Source organism: Oncorhynchus tshawytscha, linkage group LG16 (assembly GCF_018296145.1).
Source record: "Oncorhynchus tshawytscha isolate Ot180627B linkage group LG16, Otsh_v2.0, whole genome shotgun sequence".
In the NCBI taxonomy this organism is placed as follows: Eukaryota; Metazoa; Chordata; class Actinopteri; order Salmoniformes; family Salmonidae; genus Oncorhynchus; species Oncorhynchus tshawytscha.
Genome location: NC_056444.1, coordinates 69,778,155 through 69,799,134, shown reverse-complemented (window position 1 = coordinate 69,799,134; position 20,980 = coordinate 69,778,155). Strand labels below are relative to the sequence as shown.

Below are 20,980 nucleotides of genomic sequence, written 5' to 3'. Positions count from 1 at the left end.
GGCCCAGGCCTCTAATGTAAGCTCTTTTAGAGTAAACTATGATATGGGCCCTCATGTGAACCATTTTAACTTTGAGCCTGTTTCTTATGCTGATGTCTACAAAGCACTGAGGCAATAGACACTAAAATGTCTGCAGGTCCAGACAACCTCTTAAAGATAGCAGCTGTTCAGTTATTACTGAACCTGTAGCTCACATTCTCAACTTGAGTCTACTTACCCAGAATTTGGAAATCAGCTTATGTCCTCCCTCTGATGCTAATAACTATCGTCATATCTCTAAACTCCGTATCCTGGCCAAAGTCTATGAATCCCTAGTGAACTCACAGTTAAAAAAACTCTTAATTCAAAATATCATACTGAGCGGGGTTAAGTCTGGCTTTAGATCGAGGCACAGCACCATAACTGCAGCTGTAGCAGTGACAAATTACATCATAAATGCACTTGATAAATAGCAACATTGTGCTGCTCTGTTTGTCGATTTATCAAAGGCATTTGATTCAGTTGACCATGAATTGTTGCTAGCTAGACTCAGTAACACTGGTCTCAGTGAAGGGGCAGTACATTGGTTTAGGAACTATCTTTCTGACAGAACACAATGTGTGTATACTGACAATCACAAGCCTAGCTTTCTTGAGATGAATAGAGGTGTGCCCCTGGGTTCCATTTGAAATCCTGTGTTGTTCTCAAATTGTATTAATGATTTGGGATATGGGATGCAACCAGCAAAGTTCCATCTATATGCAGATGATATATGCAGATGATAATGTACTCCTTCTCTGGTTCAGGCTGTTGAAGAGCTCCAGACTGCTGTTCTGTCACTGCAGGCCTCCCTTTATGGTCTCAAACGGTTCTAGAATGTACAAAAACTAAATACATGACCTTTACCAGAGCTAGAACTCTGACCAGAGAACGTTAGCATTGTCACATCTGGTAGATTATCCATCCACAAGTTGTTCATATGGATAATCTTGTGAGGAAGCTTAAATTGAAATTGGGTTTTTATTTTCGTAATAAGGCTTACTTCCCGCTTATGGCTAGAAAGAAGCTTGTTGAGGCCACTTCTCCCTCTGTAATTTATTATGGTGGCTTGTTGTATATGCATGCAGCCTCCTATGGCTTACAGAGATTGGACTCTGCTTATCATGCATCCTTGCGCTTTATTACAAATGCCAAGTCACTCACCCACCATTGCACCTTGTACCAAATGGTGGGTTGGACCTCACTTTATATGCGCAGAAAGCTACATTTGTATGTCTTCATCTACAAAGCTATTTTGGGTAAACTCCCTCTGTAGTCTGGTCTCCTTCACCACCAGCAGTTACCATACCCGGTCTGCTAGGTGGGTGCTACTTAAAGTCCCCAGGACATTTACAGTATTGGGCAAAACTGCCTTATCATCTTGTGCACGAGGCATTACAAGGCATCCCCTCGGCCATAGAACAATATTTAGCTAGAGTTCAGGGGAATCAATACGCTGAGAAACCAACAAATAACCTATTCAGGGCTTTATCAGCCATTAAACAAGATAACACATTTATTCTTAGACAGAGGTGGGAAGGTAAACTTAATCAAGATAATTGAAGAGACCTGGTTAGATATATTCTCTGAAGTTCATAAAGTTAACAATGCAAATTAATGGAAGGAATTTCAGTGGAATTTTTTTTCTTCTCCAGAACTCTAAGCTAAAATGAGTTCAAATCAATCAAGTTGTTGCTGGAGAGAGTATGGAGAGGAGGTGGCTACCCATCTACATATTCATGGGAAATGTCAAAAATCAGATAGCTTTTGAGTGTCAGTTTTCAATATGATTGATAAGGTGTTTGATTTTCAAATGCTCAGAGATCCAATGTTAGCCATTTTTGGATCTAAGTTGGACATGGTGTTAGAAAGGAAAAAACATTATTTGTTACAAATACTTTTCAATGCGGCTAAAAAAGCTATAACATTAAGATGGCTCCAGAAAGAACCTCCAACTGTCACGGATGACTAGGAGTGGAAGATAGGAATCAGGTGCAGAGAGCAGAGGGTTCACGGAAAAATGCACTTTATTCTGGCACAAAATGGTCATGCCCAAAACACAGGACTGAAAACACTGACCAACCCAAAACACAGGGTAACACGGTCCGGAGCACAATAACACCTCCGATCCAAAACATAAACACAACATAAGAACAGGTGCAACTCATAAGACTAAGCTAACAGTAAAGGGAAAAGGAATCGGTGGCGGCTAGTAGACCGGTGACGAGGTGCAGTTAACTCTAAATTAACTTATCCTCTGCAGCAGAGTTAACTCTGGGTATTCCTTTCCTGTGGCGGTCCTCATGAGAGTCAGTTTCATCATAGCGCTTGATGGTTTTACGACTGCACTTGAAGAAACTTTCAAAGTTCTTGAAATGTTCCGCATTGACCTTCATGTCTTAAAGTAATGATGGACGTTTCTCTTTGCTTATATGAGCTGTTCTTGCCATAATACAGACTTGGTGTTTTACCAAATAGGACCATCTTCTGTATACCACCCTTACATTGTCACAACCCAACTGATTGGCTCAAATGCATGAAGATGGAAAGAAATTCCACAAATTACTTTTTAACAAGGCACACCTGTTAATTGAAATGCATTCCAGGTGACTACCTCATGAAGCTAGTTGTGAGAATGCCAAGAGTGTGCAAAGCTGTCATCAAGGCAAAGGGTGGCTAATTTGAAGAATCGAACACTTTTTTGGTTACTACATGATTCCATATGTGTTGTTTCATAGTTCTGATGTCTTCACTATTATTTTACAGTGTAGAAAATAGTAAAACAATGAAGAGAAACCCTTGAATGAGTAGGTGTGTACAAACTTTTGACTGATACTGTATATAGTAACTGATTCCTTCAAAGTATGTGCACAACCCAAACCACTCTGTGTGTGTTGTTGTCCCTTTGTTTTTGTTTAGGTTTATTGTTTTTATTTACACTAAAAATGTTATGGAGAAATTTGTATTTGTTGCTATAGGTTACGTGTCTTATTTTTCAACAACAATCGGTGTATGTATGTTGGAATTTAACAATTAAAAAAATAAATGTTTTAAAAACTAAGCCAGGGCTTTGGTCTGGTGGTGGCTGAAGGGTGTTCTCCCAGTTTGTGTCTAACGTGTAAATACCCTACAGGGATCACTCTGGAGGCTCTGCTGCAGTAGACCGTGTCAATATGACGAGTGTTTTTTGTACTCCATCAAATTGCAATGGAGACCTTTGGAAGAGATGTGGCTTCACAGTGTAGCAGAGAACATGCTGCTGATAAACAGAGAAAAAGTTAGGGCTTTGAATAATCTGCTACCAGTGCAGATTTATCACGGAGTCAAAACAAAACGAGACTAGGGAGACCCTATGCTTTTTGTTAGAATTAAAATAGACATAAGCTTGTCCATTCAAAACCAAGGGCTGTGTTCAACACAAATGTATAGACAGCCTTTGACATGGGCAGATAGAAGTAGGCTGCAGTACAGTACAAGCCGGGGTGCAGCACTTTAAAACTGATTCAATTCTTCCCTCTAGTGGCCATATAATATAACACAGTAACCCATGGTTACCATGATGACTTGTCCTGGTGGTACTACATGGAACAAATATATAAATGCAACATGTAAACTGTTGGTCCTATGTTTCATAAGCTGAAATAAAAGATCCCAGAAATGTTCCATACGCACAAAAAGCTTATATCTCTCAAATGTTGTGCACAAATTGGTTACATTCCTGTTAGTGAGCATTTCTCCATTGCCAAGATAAATATCCACCTGACAGGTGTGGCATATCAAGAATCTGATTAAACAGCATGATCATTACACAGGTGCACCTTGTGCTGGGGTCAATAAAAGGCCACTCTAAAATGTGCAGTTTTGTCCCACAACACAATGCCACAGATGTTTTTTCAGGGAGCGTGCAATTGGCATGCTGACTGCATGAATGTCCACCAGAGCTGTTGCCAGATAATATAATGATAACTTCTCTACTATAAGCCGCCTCCTACGTTGTTTTAGAGAATTTGTCACGAAGTCCAACCGGTCTCACTACTGCAGATCATGTGTATGGCGTCGTGGAGCGAGTGGTTTGCTGATGTCAGCATTGTGAACTGAGTGCCCCATGGTGGCGGTGGGTTTATGGTATAGGCAGTTATAAGCTACGGATGACAAACACAATTGCATTTTATCCATGGCAATTTGAATGCAATGAGATACCGTGATGAGATCCTGAGGCCCATTGTCGTGTCATTCATCCACCGCCATCATCTCATGTTTCAGCATAATAATGCACGACCCCATGTTGCAAGGATCTGTACACAATTCCTGGAAGCTGAAAATGTCCCAGTTCATCCATGGCCTGCATACTCACCTGACATGTCACCCACTGAGCATGTTTGGGATGCTCTGGATCATAGTGTACGACAGCGTGTTCCAGTTCCCATCAATATCCAGCAACTCCGCACAGCCATTAAAGAGGAGTTGGACAACAGTCCACGGGCCCCAATCAACAGACTGATTGATCAACTCTGCATGAGTCAAATGGTGGTCACACCTGATGCGGACTGTTTTTGATCCATTCCCTTTTTTCAATGTATCTGTGACTAACAGATGCATATCTGTATTCCCAGTCATGTGAAATCCATAGATTATTGCCTAATTTATTTATTTTAATTGACTTATTTCCTTACGAACTGTAACTCAGTAAAAAAAAAATGAAAATTGTTGCATGTTGCATTTATATTTTAATTCAGTATAGTGTGAGTATAATGCTAAAATGGCTTTGCTTGAACCTACACATTGTTGGATAGAATTGGTCGTCCATGCCGCTATCCAAATTCATGTGTCACTTTGGCCCTGGAGAGATCATGTGCATTTCAGTGTATATTAGGGTCAGTGTCCCATACCTGTCCTGTTTGGTGCTGTCCAGCCACTGCAGTTTTCAGCCTAGATCTTATCCAGGTAGAGGGTGAAATCACTGGTGAATGTTCCACCTGATTGGCTTTTGAAGATGTTGATGACTTTGTCCCTTTCACAGCATTAGTGAAAGCCACCTGGGAGAGACAATGAGTGATATTAACCCCACAATGATCAAGAGTCACAGAGAAATGTAGAACCTCATAATATAAAAACAGGAGTCATATTTTTTTAAATCTTTTAATTGACATTTTTTGTATAAAATGTTTTGTCCACTTTAGGCAACAGTTAGCATAAGAGTAATTATCACAGCTTTGAGATGAAGTCCAACCAAACCTCAGTCAATCTTTTCAGTCATACATACTGTACCTCTGCTCTCACACACAGACAAACATAATAATCATATTATTAGTGGGTTGGATTTCATTTAGTGCAGTGGTCCCATACCTACATCCATTCATAGGAAGCCAAAGATGAAGACTCAACAATAGGCAGCTATTCAGTTTCACTCAACAATTCCTTAAAGGCCGGAACTGTGTTACGGTAAGCAATGGTGGAAAATACATCTATTTGATTGAGAAGATCACTACAAGTCTCTTCAGAATGAATCCGAGCTGAAGTTTCCAATTAAATCTTCTAGAAATTGGTGGATGATGAGAGCAACAAATCCGGTTGAAAACCACTGCTTTGGTGCAACTCTTAAACATGATTATATTATTAAGACAATATCACACCCCTCATGCACAGCATCTCATCCTGTGTTAGTTAGGCCCATATAATGTACAGAAAAAAGGGTTCCAACGGGTTCTTCAGCTGTCCCCATAGGTGAACACTTTTTGGTACCATGTAGAACAATGTAGAACAAAATGGTTATTCAAAGGGTTCTCCTATGGGACAGCTGAAGAACCCGTTCAGGTTCTAGATAGCACCTATTTTTCTAAGAGTGTACACGATACACTGGGCAAGATGGCAACAAGCTTTAAAATAGATAATCAGTTAAAGGAGCACAACATCAGGAAAGGATGAAGACAATGTGCACGATGTGTCGGCACACTCACATACATAGGTCAGTACAAACAGACACAACATAAAAATACATTTAAAATAAAATAAAATGTTATAGGATTGTGATTATATATACTGACATGTACAGTATGTCATTCCATAATTCTCTCAGACGCCTTAAAGTAATGCTTCCCTCACCACAGAAACGGTTGATTAAAATGCATTTTCTGTGGATTTCAAACTTTCAATCGGAAACGTCCATGATTCAATGTCCATCCAGATACACTTAGTCCTCAAAGTAATATTTTGTGTAATGGCAGGATTTTTTAAATTATTGTAAACCTATAAGAACAGCACCTTTTAGGAAATAATATGACTACTCATATGCATACCCCACTCCCAGGCCCCCAACACACACGCACACACACTCAAACAAACACACATACACACTCAACAAAACTTCTACAATTCGGGTTTTGTCATATCCTCTTTACATTATTATTCTGTAATAATACTTCAAACACCTCAGACTTTCCTTTTCTTTTGACTCTTTAAAATTATATTTTTTAAATGACATCTTATGACGTAAAATAGCTGTGTTTCATAGCTGTGTTTCATCCTACTCTGTAAAAAAAGATCTAGTTGTTTCAACTAATTATTACTAAGGACAGTTGAAGTAAGAAGTTTACATACAAACAAATACATTTAAACTCAGTTTTTCACAATTCCTGACATTTAATCCTAGTAAAAATTCCCTGTCTCAGGTCAGTTAGGATCACCACTTTATTTTAAGATTGTGAAATGTCAGAATAATAGTATAGAATGATACATTCAGCTTTTATTTATTTCATCACATTCCCAGTGGGTCAGAAGTTTACATGCACTCAATTAGTATTTGATAGCATTGCCTTTAAATTGTTTAACTTGGGTCAAACATTTTGGGTAGCCTTCCACAAGCTTCCCACAATAAGTTGGGTGAATTTTGGCCCATTCCTCCTGACAGAGTTGGTGTAAATGAGTCAGGTTTGTAGGCCTTCTTGCTCGCCCACGCTTTTTCAGTTCTGCCCACAAATGTTCTATAGGATTGAGGTCAGGGCTTTGTGATTGCCACTCCAATACCTTGACTTGGTTGTCCTTAAGCCATTTTGCCTTAAATTTGGAAGTATGCTTGGGGTCATTGTCCATTTGGAAGACCCATTTGCGACCAAGCTTTAACTTCCTGACTGATGTCTTGAGATGTTGTTTCAATATATCCACATAATGTTCCTCCCTCATGATGCCATCTATTTTGTGAAGTGCACCAGTCCCTCCTGCAGCAAAGCACCCTCACAACATGATGCTGCCACCCCTGTGCTTCACGGTTGGCATGGTGTTCTTCAGCTTGCAAGCCTCCCCCTTTTTCCTCCAAACATAATGATGGTCATTATGGCCAAACAGGTCTACTTTTGTTTCATCAGACCAGAGGACATTTCTCCAAAAAGTACGATCTTTGTCCCCAAATGCAGTTGCAAACTGTAGTCTGGCTTTTTTTAATGGCGGTTTTGGAGCAGTGGCTTTTTCCTTGCTGAGCGGCCTTTCAGGTTATGTCGATATAGGACTAATTTTCCTGTGGATATAGATACTTTCGTACCTGTTTCCTCCAGCATCTTCACAAGGTCCTTTGCTGTTGTTCTGGGATTGATTTGCACCTTTCGCACAAAAGTACGTTCATCTCTAGGAGACAGAACACATCTCCTTCCTGAGCGGTATGACGGCTGCGTGGTCCCGTGGTGTTTATACTTGCGTACGATTGTTTGTACAGATGAACGTGGTACCTTCAGACATTTGGAAATGGCTCCCAAGGATGAACCAGACTTGTGGAGGTCTACAATATTTTTTCTGAGGTCTTGGCTGATTTCTTTTGATTTTCCCATGATGTCAAGCAAAGAGGCACTGAGTTTTAAGGTAGGCCTTGAAATAGATCCACAGGTACACCTCCAATTGACTCAAATTATGTCAATTGGCCTTCTAAAGCCATGACATAATTTTCTGGAATTTAACTAGCTGTTTAAAGGCACAGTCAACTTAGTGTATGTAAACTTCTGACCCACCGGAATTGTGATACAGTGAATTATAAGTGAAATAATCTGTCTGTAAACAATTGTTGGAAAAATTACTTGTGTCATGCACAAAGTAGTTATCCTAACCAACTTGCCAAAACTATAGTTTGTTTACAAGAAATTTGTGGAGTGGTTGAAAAAATGAGTTTTAATGACTCCAACCTAAGTGTATGTAAACTTCTGACTTCAACTGTAACTGGTTCCATAGCCGTTCTTTTGTTTACTCAACTTTTTTTAGTCCAAGTGTTACAGGAACTAAAAAAAAATGTTGGCCCAAACTTAAAGAAAACCTGGGCAAAACATTCTGTCCATTTAAAATGTGTTGGCTCAACTCTCATTTGTTCATTCAACTATAAATTGTTACTTGGGCATGTTAACTAAAAACATCTGTGCAACTGGTTACACACACACAGTACTTTTCACATACAATGTTTTCAATGTACATATTTGACATTATGCATGTTCATTTATAAATAAATTATTCAATATGTCCTCACCTGAGATTTGAACTCACAACCTCTTGGATCATGATAATCCGATCTCCCTGCTACACCACCATATCTATGTCAATTATCAGTTAATCTCTCACCATTTTGATTTAGTTATTTCAACAATTTTATTTTTTTCTGTATAGTTGTCTAATGCTGGTGCGGTATATTACTCTGTTTTAATATTACTGCATAATCACTATAATAAACACAGGTTTTTATTGAGTGTACATTTAGATTCAAACTGAGATTTACTTTGAAGTGCAAGGTGTAGCAAAACATCAGTCATTGTGACAGACAAGGTGGTGTAGCAGGTAGATTATAATTCCGTGCACCAAGAGGTTGTAATTTTCAACCCCAGCTGAGGCCATGTTGAATATTAATTACTGTATGAATGAACATGCACAATATAATCATGTATTTCAACTTGTGTCAAATATGTCAATTGAAAATATTGTATGATAAAAGCGCTACGTGCTTTTAACATACAATTTGTTGTATATTACATTTGTTGGGGTTCAGGTACCACTTGGCACAAAAGGTAAACACAAAAACAGCTGTGGAACCAGTTACTTAATAATAATTAGTTGAAAGAACTAGATTTGTTTTTACAGTGTAGAGCTTTGCCCCTACAGACTCATTATATGAGGTCTATTCTGTCCCATCCTCACATGGACTCTGACCACCTGTACGATGATCTGACATGCTAACTAAAAACAAAGACAGGTTTCTTTCAGTCGTGCATAAAACAGAGATCAAAGACTTCTTGCGCTCAATATCAACAGCATCACAATTTTACAAAGACGAAGTGTAATATATCACTATAACATTGTAATGGTCACTATTATAGGTCAACTGTCTTTTAATAAATAAACTGTGCTTGCGTGAGAGGTCTAAGATAGGTATACCCGGAGAGACGCTATTTAGAAAGAGAAGCCGGTGCAAACCTTCTGATTTTAACAAATGTTTTACCATTTTGCCCCAATGCAGAAAGGGGCCCATATTACCCTGTGCCTATGCTAATTGACCACAAAGTGCATATAGATCATACAAGCAGCTCTTTCAGCTCTGCCTTGCCCATTGCAAACTCTTATACAGTACACCAAAAACAAGTATATCCAGGATTGTTTTTTAGGTCTATTCTCAGTCAGAGGGGGAGGTGGGGAATAGATACTACCAGTGGCCCTAATTTGGCTTCAAAACAAACAGCTGTAAGAAGTATACCAGACTAACGTGACGTTTACAATGCTCACTAAATACTCACACTTTTTTAAGACAACTGTTGTTTATTTTATCGGTCTACAGTATAGAACAGGGCACATATTCTTCTTAACCCCACCTCCTTTCAGTTGTACAACTGACTAGGTATCCCCCTTTCCCTTGTTTAATCAAGCCACTCGAATCCACTGAATGATTCTGAAATGCTCCCTTGAGGAGCGGCAGGTAGCCTAGTGGTTAGAGCGTTGGGCCAGTAACCAAAAGGTTGCTGGATCGAATCCCCGAGTTGACAAGGTCTGCCCCTGACCCAGGCAGGAACCCACTGTTCCCCGGTAAGCTGTCATTGTAAAGGTTAAAAACATTTTTTAAATGAAAAGGCCCAGAGCCAATGTTAATGATCACACCACCACATTGTCTCTTTGTGGTGCCGGGAACTAAAAACAACACAACTTAGTTCTCAATGACTCAATTACACCTCCCACACAAACATGTCATTTCTTTCGTTAAGGCCAAAATGGCTGCCAAATGGCACCATATTCCCTACGTAGTGCACTACTTTTGATCAGAGCCCTATGGGCACGGTCTAAAGTAGTGCACTATAAAAGGGAAAAGGGTGCCATTTGGGACAGGTCCCATGATCTCCACCCCTTTAAAATAAGAGCATTTCATTGACATATAACTGAAACGACAGTACTGCTGCAGGGAAAGATCTGTGTGTGCTTTCAGGATGACTTTCCCTCCTTTACTTTAGTTTTTAATGGAACTGCTCATTTTTTTCAAATCGATTATCGTAGTAATGATGGTTATTATTAGGAATTCTAACCTTGTAACATCATACTCATTTTTGATAACTACACTGTCTATCCATGTAGTGTAGGCTTTATTCAGCTCAAAATAAAGCTAATGTGCAAAACATCTGCAGAGGTGCTAGTACTACACCTCAGGGGGCAGTGGTGGGTACATATCTCCTGTGGCCAGACAGGCCACTTCCTGACACTGCCCTTCTGAGGAGCTCTGCTGGGGGCTGAATGGTACCTCCTTAGCCTCCTCAGCCCCCACACCATTCTCTGAGCACAGAGCCACCGGAGGCGAAAACTCGCCCTCATCCTGCCCGCAGGTAATACCTCTATGCTCCACCCTCTCTTGCTCCTCTCCTCCCCCTGGTTCTTTATCTACACACTCCTCCTCCTCCTCCTCCACAGGCTGAGACTCCTCAAACGGCTCGTTCTCCATGGGACCTAACTGGTAGTATAGCAGGGAGGAGGCCGGGTCTTTGAGGCCACCACGAGGGTTGTCCCCTTCCCCCTCCCAATTTCCCTCCTGGTTCTCTGTGATACAGAGCAGGGTAGCCCCAGTGGGGAATGGGCCCTGGAGGAGGGAGATAGGGACCCCCTCCATCCCAACCCCCACCCCATGCTCCCCAGACAGCTCCCCCTGCAGGGCCCCAGGCAGGAGGCACAGAGCCTGCTCCCCCAGGCTACCTGCTCCCCCCCTGCCCCTCTGCGCCTCCTCCTCTTCCTCTTCCTCCCTCATCCTCTCCTGCTCCTCGGCACTTTGCAGGTGGAGCACGGCGATCTCGTTCTCCCGCTCCAGGCAGGCCTGCTCAGTCAGGAGGTCCTGAGCCTCCAGGACCATCTGGACCTCTCTCTCCTCTGTCTCTAACTCAGAGTCCAGGCCATGGGCCCCTGTGGACAGGTCAGGGTCTGGGGAGGGAGGCCTGGTGGAGGAGGGGGAGGAGAGCAGGTCAGACTCATACTGCTCCCCAACACCCGACCGCTGCCCCAACAGCCTCCTCTTCTCCAGGTCCAGCTTCATGATGGTGTGCAGGTAGTGTGTTCGCACGCGCAGAGGATTGAATTCGATGCGGCCCGCCGAGTTCCTACAGCCGTCCCGAGAGCAGCCACAGGGGAAAGACATCCTGTCCACCTGGGAAGAGAACATATGTGGAAATAGAGAGAATATACGCAGTTATAGTGTATTTTACTGAATATTATATGTCTGTAAGGCATTGATTTCCTGTTCATCTTAATACTAATGCTGCCATCTGTACTAGGGTTGAAAAGCAGGAACCAGCATACCAAGATTTCCCACCCAAACCTACTCCCTTTTCCCGGGATAAATAACTGTGAGAAACCGGGAAATTCTAATACATTATTTCTATGAACAGCATGACATGAAATGGAACTGTTAAATTATATGTGATGTCTAAATGTGGCATCTCTAGGGCCACCTCTCTGCTATCTGCATGATCAATCATCAACGCTCAGGGTGGGGACAGACAGCGCATCTCAGTATGGAGCGCACTTCACAATATATGTATCATCAATCTCATCATGGTAAAAACAATATTGTGAGGTAGGCCTACATTTGCTGCAGCATAGCCTATGCTACAGAAATATAACAACTGAATGCGTGTCAAATTTACACATCTCCATCTAGCATTCGGGATAACCTTATTTTTAACGTAAAGATTTTTTGTAAATTAATTGCAGCTGCAGTTATAAAACAGCCTATCACACAAATGTCATTGTGAGCACTCTCTCGCAGTCTTTCTGTCTCAATCACTTCCATTCAAATTGTATCCAAAACAGATCATCATGTTCAAGATTGATATGTATATACAGTAACCAGTCAAAAGTTTGGACACACCTACTCATTCAAGGGTTTTCTTAAATGTTACCATTTTCTACATGGTATAGTCATGTAATAACCAAAAAAAGTGTTAAATCTAAATATATTGTATGTTTTACATTCTTCAAAGTAGCCACCCTTTGCCAAGAGTATGCAAAGCTATCATGAAGGCAATCTCTCAAACAGCTTCATGAGGTAGTCACATGGAATGCATTTCAACTAACAGGTGCGCCTTGTTAAAAGTTAATTTGTGGAATTTCTTTCTTTATTAATGCATTTGAGCCAATCAGTTGTGTTGTGACATGGTAGGGGTGGTATACAGAAGACAGTCCTATTTGGTAAAACTTTTTTCTCCCCAATTTCATGGTATCCAATTGGTAGTTACAGTCTTGTCCCGTCGCTGCAACTCCCGTACGGACTCGGGAGAGGTGAAGGTCGAGAGCCATGCATCCTCCGAAACACAACCCAACAAAGCCGCACTGCTTCTTGACACAATGCCCATCCAACCCGGAAGCCAGCCGGCATAATGTGTCTGAGGAAACACCGTACACCTGGCGACCTGATGAGCGTGCACTGCGCCCGGCTCGCCACAGGAGTCGCTAGTGCGCGATGGGACAAGGATATCCCTACCGGCCAAACCCTCCCTAACCCGGAAGACGCTGGGCCAATTGTGCGGCAGTCGCGGCCAGCTGCGACAGAGCCTGGACTCGAACCCAGAATCTCTGATGGCACTGAAATGCAGTGCCTTAGGCCACTGTGCCACCCCAAGAACACAGTGGCTCCATCATTCTTAAATGGAATTAGTTTGGAACCACCAAGACTCTTCCTAGAGGTGGCTGCCTGTACAGACTGAGCAATAGGGGGTCACTCTGAAAGAGCTCCAGAGTTCCTCTGTGGAGATAGATGGTTGTCCTTTTGGATGATTCTCCTATTTCTGCAGAACTCCACTAATCAGGCCATTATGGTATAGCCACTCCTCAGTAAAAGGCACATGACAGCCCACTTGGAGTTCTCTAGCATGATGAAACCAAGATTGAGTCAACCTATTAATTATAAAAATGTAAATTTGTCCTATTGTATTTCCAAATTAAAATCTAATTCGCTAGCCTACAATTATAACTTTGTAGTCCACATGTCCTGCACCAGCATGGCATGTTCTCTCCCAGCTTCACGGTTTGAAGGAAGTGTGTCATTCCAGTCCATATAATACAGTATAATACAGTAATACAGTCCACACTCAAAAAGATTAGCCTACTGGAGCATGTTTCATTTATTTACCCAAGATAGCATCACTACATCTATGGGCTTTTATGTTTTTCTGACTTGTGCGTAATGTGCGGTAGCCTATAGGGTATATCATAGGCTATGTATTGGATAACGGCAACTTAATTTGGGCATGGGCTCATAAATGTCTTTAATATATGTCTCCTCAGGCTGAGGTAGCAACAGGCTTGAATTTTTATGCAGATCAAAACTTTAATCAAATCCAGACATATTTATATGCTTTAAAATTACAATTCCGGTTTGGGCAGGAAAATACCAGGTTACCCAGGAGAAAAGTGATTTATTTTCAGGATGGAACATGTCAAATACTGGCAAAATATTCAATCCTAATCTGTACTGAGTGCTGTACAAATACATCTCACGCACAAACACACACCTGGCACTTGATGCCAGCCTGGCTGCAGCCACAGTGGCGGGGGTCACAGTAGAAACGACAGTCACAGCCACACTCCTCCCTGGACAGCCTGATGGTCCGAAGCTCAGCCTTCTCCCGGGCATCTATGCGGGCATTACCAGAAGCCCTGAGGAGAGCGCGGCGCCGTTTGGTGGGCAGTGGCTGCAGGAAGAAGCAGTCATCCACCTCCACCCCCTCCACGTCAAGGTCATCGTCTGATACATTGTCGAGGGTCAGCAGGTCAGCCTGGGCACACTCCACCGTACCATTACGTGTCAGCTGGAGGTGATGGGGTGAATACAGAATACATACAGAACATTAAGACAAACAATCACACATACAAAGCTCACTAAGGATGGAATTCTGACTGTGGATGCATGCACATAACTCAAGTTTTAGTCCAAATCTTCCATTGATATCAACACATGATTTATGCAATTGTAAAGTTAAATGTGCATGCATCCAAATTATGATTCTAATCTGAACAGGGATTTCTCATTTAAACCCAAGGAGGTCCATTAAAATGTAATTAAATATCCATGTTTGACCTCACCTTCATCTTGCGAGCGTTGAGCTTCTCCTGGCGGAGGTGTTGGCGCAGGGCGTGGCGGTGACTGGTCTCCTGCTCGCAGGCAAACTCTCCCAGGGTGTAGCTGCGGATGGAGCAGTGGTGGCGAGCCATGCCCAGGGAACTGCCTCCCTGGCTGGGCACGCTGGTGAAGCCCTGCTGCCTGGGGAAGTAGTATACCGTCACCACATCAAACCGCACCCGCTTCCGGCCTGGAGAGGGCTTGTGACGTCTTAGGATGGAGGTCGCTGGGTAGGGAAGGAGGAGGAGAAAAGGGTAAGGGTGGATGACTAGTTTCCATAAACAGGTTATAACCACAGATAGTATAAGGGTTATTATAGAGTAATATTCCACCATACACTTTAACACCAAGCCTATTTTAGCTGGACTTGAAATTCACTTTTCATTTTGCTAACTATTTGCCTAGTGCAGTCAGTAGGCCTACATTGGCCTACAAGTCTTTGGCTCACACAGACAGCATCGTGAGGAAGGCGCAGCAGCGCCTCTTCAACCTCAGGAGGCTGAAGAAATTCGGCTTGTCACCAAAAGCACTCACAAACTTCTACAGATGCACAATCGAGAGCATCCTGGCGGGCTGTATCACCGCCTGGTATGGCAACTGCACCGCCCTCAACCGTAAGGCTCTCCAGAGGGTAGTGAGGTCTGCACAACGCATCACCGGGGGCAAACTACCTGCCCTCCAGGACACCTACACCACCCGATGCTACAGGAAGGCCATAAAGATCATCAAGGACATCAACCACCCGAGCCACTGCCTGTTCACCCCGCTGTCATCCAGAAGGCGAGGTCAGTACAGGTGCATCAAAGCTGGGACCGAGAGACTGAAAAACAGCTTCTATCTCAAGGCCATCAGACTGTTAAACAGCCACCACTAACATTGAGTGGCTACTGCCAACACACTGTCAATGACACTGACTCTACTCCAGCCACTTTAATCATGGGAATTGATGGGAAATTATGTAAATATATCACTAGCCACTTTAAACAATGCTACCTTATATAATGTTACTTACCCTACATTGTTCATCTCATATGCATACGTTGATACTGTACTCTATATCATCGACTGCATCCTTATGTAATACATGTATCACTAGCCACTTTAACTATGCCACTTGGTTTACATACTTATCTCATATGTATATACTGTACTCGATATCATCTACTGTATCTTGCCTATGCTGCTCTGTACCATCACTCATTCATATATCCTTATGTACATAATCTTTATCCCCTTACACTGTGTATAAGACAGTAGTTTTTTTTTGGAATTGTTAGTTAGATTACTTGCTCGTTATTACTGCATTGTTGGAACTAGAAGCACAAGCATTTCGCTACACTCGCATTAACATCTGCTAACCATGTGTATGTGACAAATAAAATTTGATTTGATTTGAGTAACTTAGCCAACAAGTACTGCAAGTTTTACCGTAGCCTAGCCCTTACGTATGAGTGCAGTACTGGAGGGGGGGTTGAGGCTATCACAGCTGTCAGCGCTGTCACTGCTGGAGATATCATCGTCTGAGTCCTTGGGCGTAGAGTATGGAGAGCCACTGTCCACCTCCTCGAATCTTCGCTTGAGGCTGAGAGACGAAACTGCCTCCATGGAAACTTGGCGTCTGAAGGTGGAGAGACAGACAAACTTATGGTCAGAGACAGGAGGTTGGCAGTCGTCACAAAGAGAGAAAAAGAGAGAGAGCGAGTGTGTATCAGTCTGGCACATGAGTAGGTACACCATTGGAAAGACTTCATGAATACAATAGCGAAGGTGAGTAAGGCATATAACATAAGACTTTCATCAAGCCAAGGCATTTGAGAATTAGACAGTAGGCATAATAATAATACATACAGTTGAAGTCGAAAATTTACATACACTTAGGTTGGAGTCATTAAAACTCGTTTTTCAACCACTCCACAAATTTCGTGTTAATAAACTACAGTTTTGGCAAGTCGGTTAAAACATCTACTTTGTGCATGACACAAGTAATTTTTCCAACAATTGTTTAGACAGATTATTTCACTGTATCACAATTCTAGTGGGTCAGAAGTTTACATACACTAAGTTGACTGTGCTTTTAATCAGCTTGGAAAATTCCAGAAAATGATGTCATGACTTTAGAAGCTTCTTATTGGCTAATTGACATCATTTGAGTCAATTGGAGGTGTACCTGTGGATGTATTTCAAGGCCTACCTTCAAACTCAGTGCCTCTTGGCTTATCATGGGAAAATCAAAAGAAATCAGCCAAGACCTCAGAAAAAATATCGTAGACCTCCACAAGTCTGGTTCATCCTTGGGAGCAATTTCCAAATGCCTGAAGGTACCAGGTGCATCTGTACAAACAGTAGTACGCAAGTATAAACACCATGGGACCATGCAGCCCTCATACTGCTCAGGAAGGAGATGCCTTCTGTCTCCTAGAAATGAAGGTACTTTGGTGCGAAAGGTGCAAATCAATCCCAGAACAACAGTAAACGACCTTGTGAAGATGCTGGAGGAAACAGGTACAAAAGTATCTATATCCACATTAAAACGAGTCCTATATCGACATAATCTGAAAGGCTCCTCAGCAAGGAAGAAGCCACTGCTCCAAAACTGCCATGAAAAAAGCCAGACTACAGTTTGCAACTGCATATGGGGACAAAGATCGTACTTTTTGGAGAAATGTCCTCTGGTCTGATGAAACAAAAGTAGAACTGTTTGGCCATTATGACCATCGCTATGTTTGGAGGAAAAGGGGGAGGCTTGCAAGCCGGAGATCACCATCCCAACCGTGAAGCACAGGGGTGGCAGCATCATGTTGTGGGGGTGCTTTGCTGCAGAAGGGACTGGTGCACTTCACAAAATAGATTGCATCATGAGGCAGGAAAATTATGTGGATATTGAAGGAACATCTCAAGACAGTTGGGAAGTTAAAGCTTGGTCACAAATGGGTCTTCAAATGGACAATGACCCCAAGTATACTTCCAAGTTGTGGCAAAATGGCTTAAGGACAACAAAGTCAATGTATTGGAGTGGCCATCACAAAGCCCTGACCTCAATCCTATAGAAAATTTGTGGGCAGAACTGAAAAAGCGTGTGCGAGCAAGGAGGTCTACAACCCTGACTCAGTTACACCAGCTCTGTCAGGAGGAATGGGACACAATTCACCCAACTTATTGTGGGAAGCTTGTGGAAGGCTACCTGAAACATATGACCCAAGTTAAAAAAATTTAAGGCAATGCTACCAAATACTGATTGAGTGCATTTAAACTTCTGACCCACTGGGAATGTGATGAAAGAAATAAATCACTCTACTATTATTCTAACATTTCACATTCTTAAAATGAAGTGGTGATCCTAACTGACCTAAGACAGGGAATTTTTACTAGGATTAAATGTGAGGAATTGTGAAAAACTGAGTTTAAATGTACTTGGCTAAGGTGTATATAAACTTCCGACTTCAACTGTACATCCTATGACGCTATCTGAATAACAAAATATATAAATCTCACTGTAACTGTTTATAAACATATGTTAATTAAATCAAATCTGGATCTGCAAGGTTGTAAGTACATTCTAAATAGCCTACAGTAGATTAAGAAGAATCCCCAGAGCACGTCTCTGGGCCGTGGAATGATTCCTCATACCACAACAGAGTGACATCAAGTTTTTGGTGTGGTCTCACACTCCTTTTATCTGTATTCTTACCCCCATCACTCTCTCCCTCATGAAAATCCTGCTTCCAAATCAGTGAGTCTGGAAAATAATCACCATGGCAACTAGGAAAGCAGCTAACTAGAGGTTTACATGAACAAGACAAACTAGCTGTTCTCTAGATAGGCAGCCTTATGTCCCTTTAGCTTTTCCTATAAAACATAGCGGGCCCCTTCAATAGCAGAGAATTTTGATGCCAGGGACAGGGGGTGGCTCTGGCAACAGCAGAGTGTCAAATAAGGCCATGCTGAGACATTTGAACAGACTCCCTCTATACATCTTTGTGACCCTTTCATGGTTTCAATGATCTTCACTATCATAGAAATAGCATCCCATCCCATGAGGTTAAAACCAACCGTTAGAATTCAGATGTGATTTTATGGCCCTATGGAAAATGCTGGACTGCAACGAATCGCTTCTCTGTTGAAGTTTTAGTGGAAGCTAGCCCATTCATTACTACATATAGAGATTGCATTGCAAGTAAATGTGTCTCCATTTGTCTTTTACAGTGGAAAATTGTTATATGGATATTACACGTTACGTATTGCCGGTCACAGAATTACCTTACAGGAGGCAGCACCAATCTCCTACACAAAACATCCTGTGGTTATTGCAAACGTCACAAAAAGATTTGACTGATACAATTACAACCATGCAGGTTAATCACAACCAAGAGGGTGGCCAGACAGCCAACATCAGTTAATGGCTAGCCTATTACATACAGAGAACAATGTATCAGGCCTTGGTTTTCATACTGTGAGCTAGCTGGTAGGCCTAATAAAACAAAAGCTGTTCGATACATCTGTACATTATTTAGCCTGGCATTAAACCACCAGGTTGCAGTCATGGCGATCAGAAAAAAATAACTGACACATCTCATGATGATGACCTAATCCAATTGAACCAAATTAAAGTAGCATAGACTATTCTAGTATCGGGAATGACAATAATGTGCAACGGCTAGACTCAATCTTCTACAATTATAAGAGTAAAAGAAGACTAGCCTATAGGCATATTGTTTGGTAGGCTACTGCAGAAACTGTGAGACTGTGCCTTGTTTCCAAAATTCCTGACTGCGTGCAATATAATTTGTAGGAGCGTCCTAAAGATACCCAGTCTACTACGTGCTGATAACAAACCTTAAAAACGTCTGAGTGCCGAAAACGACAACAATCTATATTTTGTAAATGGACTGACGCTCGACAGGCTGGGTGCAGTAGGAAATAATGTAGCTAAATCTAATTGTCAGACATAGGAGCCTCTAAAGACCCCGTCTCTCCAGCATACCACCTCACCCCCATCACTAACATACAATGGCAAATTGTCCAGGCTCATGAAACGTTAAACCCAAGTGCCTTCCTTACCTTAAGCAGAAAAAGGATCCTCTTCTCCCGATCAACTGCTGAACGTTCCTTTTATTCACGGAGGATTGTTCATGGATCTTGTAACGCCCTATTTTAGATTTTTTCCAAATATTTTTCCCTGACAGTCTTAGCTTCTTTCTTTCGAGATTTAATGTTAGGCTAACGATTGTTTTTAAGTACAACTGTTAATTTGTTCAGCATGAATGCTTATTTCTGCATTTGTAGGCTACACCGACTTCAAGCAGATATTGGACTACATAAAGGAAATGTATTTATGGTCGCTTCCAGGAGTGTATGTTCCATTTAACTTTGACGTAGCAATCCTGTATAGCCGGGGCAGACGGTGGGAAAGAAGGACGTCAAGTTTAGTTAACATTTATTAGGCTATTGACATTATTTTCTGCTAAGTTGTAAAAAAAAAAAAAAAAAAAAGGGAGATAACTGCCGGATGCCTTATCTTCCAGGTTTGAGCCTTTAAATGCTTGCATTGGAAGAGCATCCGCTGACATCTGTATTCGTTTATCCTTTCTTTTCAAGAGCGGTTTCAACCGGCCCAACGTCGTTTTTCTTCAAGTATAATGGCCGTTATCCCCCCTCGCCTTATTTGGTACAGAAATGTCAAAATGTTACAGAATTTTATCCGATTGACGTCCTCCTTTTCCTCGCCTCTGCCCCGGTTTGTTACAATGTAACAATAGAATAAAGAACGCCACCGTGTAGCCATATATACTCATTGTGACATCACAAACAGACCATGCACCACGTATCCTGGGAAGTGTAGTCCTAATGATCCCTTTGTCCATTCTTGGCGATCATGCGTTGGATAACCAAGTTTTAAATCATTATTCTAGTAATAATGATAAACAATAAAACAATTTTAGATTACACGAATGACTTGGTTATATTTTAAATCATCGTTTTGGAGTTATATAACGCGTATGTTTCTTTCACACATTCCTCTCTAGGTGTTCCCTCGTACCAAAAAGACCATAGCAACCATCATGGTTACCAAATGCACATAAAACAACGTATGAATAGGAGTATTTCTGGCAAGGGGTTATACTTATCCAGCTATTGTGCCGAACAAGGTGTCCAAGGACAGACCAAACACATTCAATGTATAAAAACACTTTTTTTATATATATTTTTTAATCTACATTATATGTTTAGCCAATATTAGGACATTCAAAGTTAACTCTGGAATTATTTTCAGGCTTAAAATTACCTGCTTATACAGAACTCAAAAGCTTGAGGAATAATACAATTAAAAAATATATTTTAAAAAAACATGTTTTT

The 20,980-nt window shown here is 41.6% G+C and overlaps 1 protein-coding gene across 1 annotated transcript; it reads right to left on the bottom strand.

Annotated features, from left to right (window-relative positions):
* Positions 1–8,161: 8,161 nt before the first annotated feature.
* On the bottom strand, positions 8,162–20,408 carry LOC112216257 (cysteine/serine-rich nuclear protein 2). Its single transcript, XM_024376107.2, has 5 exons — positions 19,685–20,408; positions 16,072–16,244; positions 14,590–14,852; positions 14,019–14,315; positions 8,162–11,653 (listed from the first exon to the last, which is right to left on the bottom strand). Exons 2-5 carry the CDS (start codon positions 16,229–16,231, stop codon positions 10,661–10,663), a joined length of 1,713 nt encoding a protein of 570 aa, XP_024231875.1. The 5' UTR covers positions 16,232–16,244; positions 19,685–20,408; the 3' UTR covers positions 8,162–10,660.
* Positions 20,409–20,980: the final 572 nt, after the last annotated feature.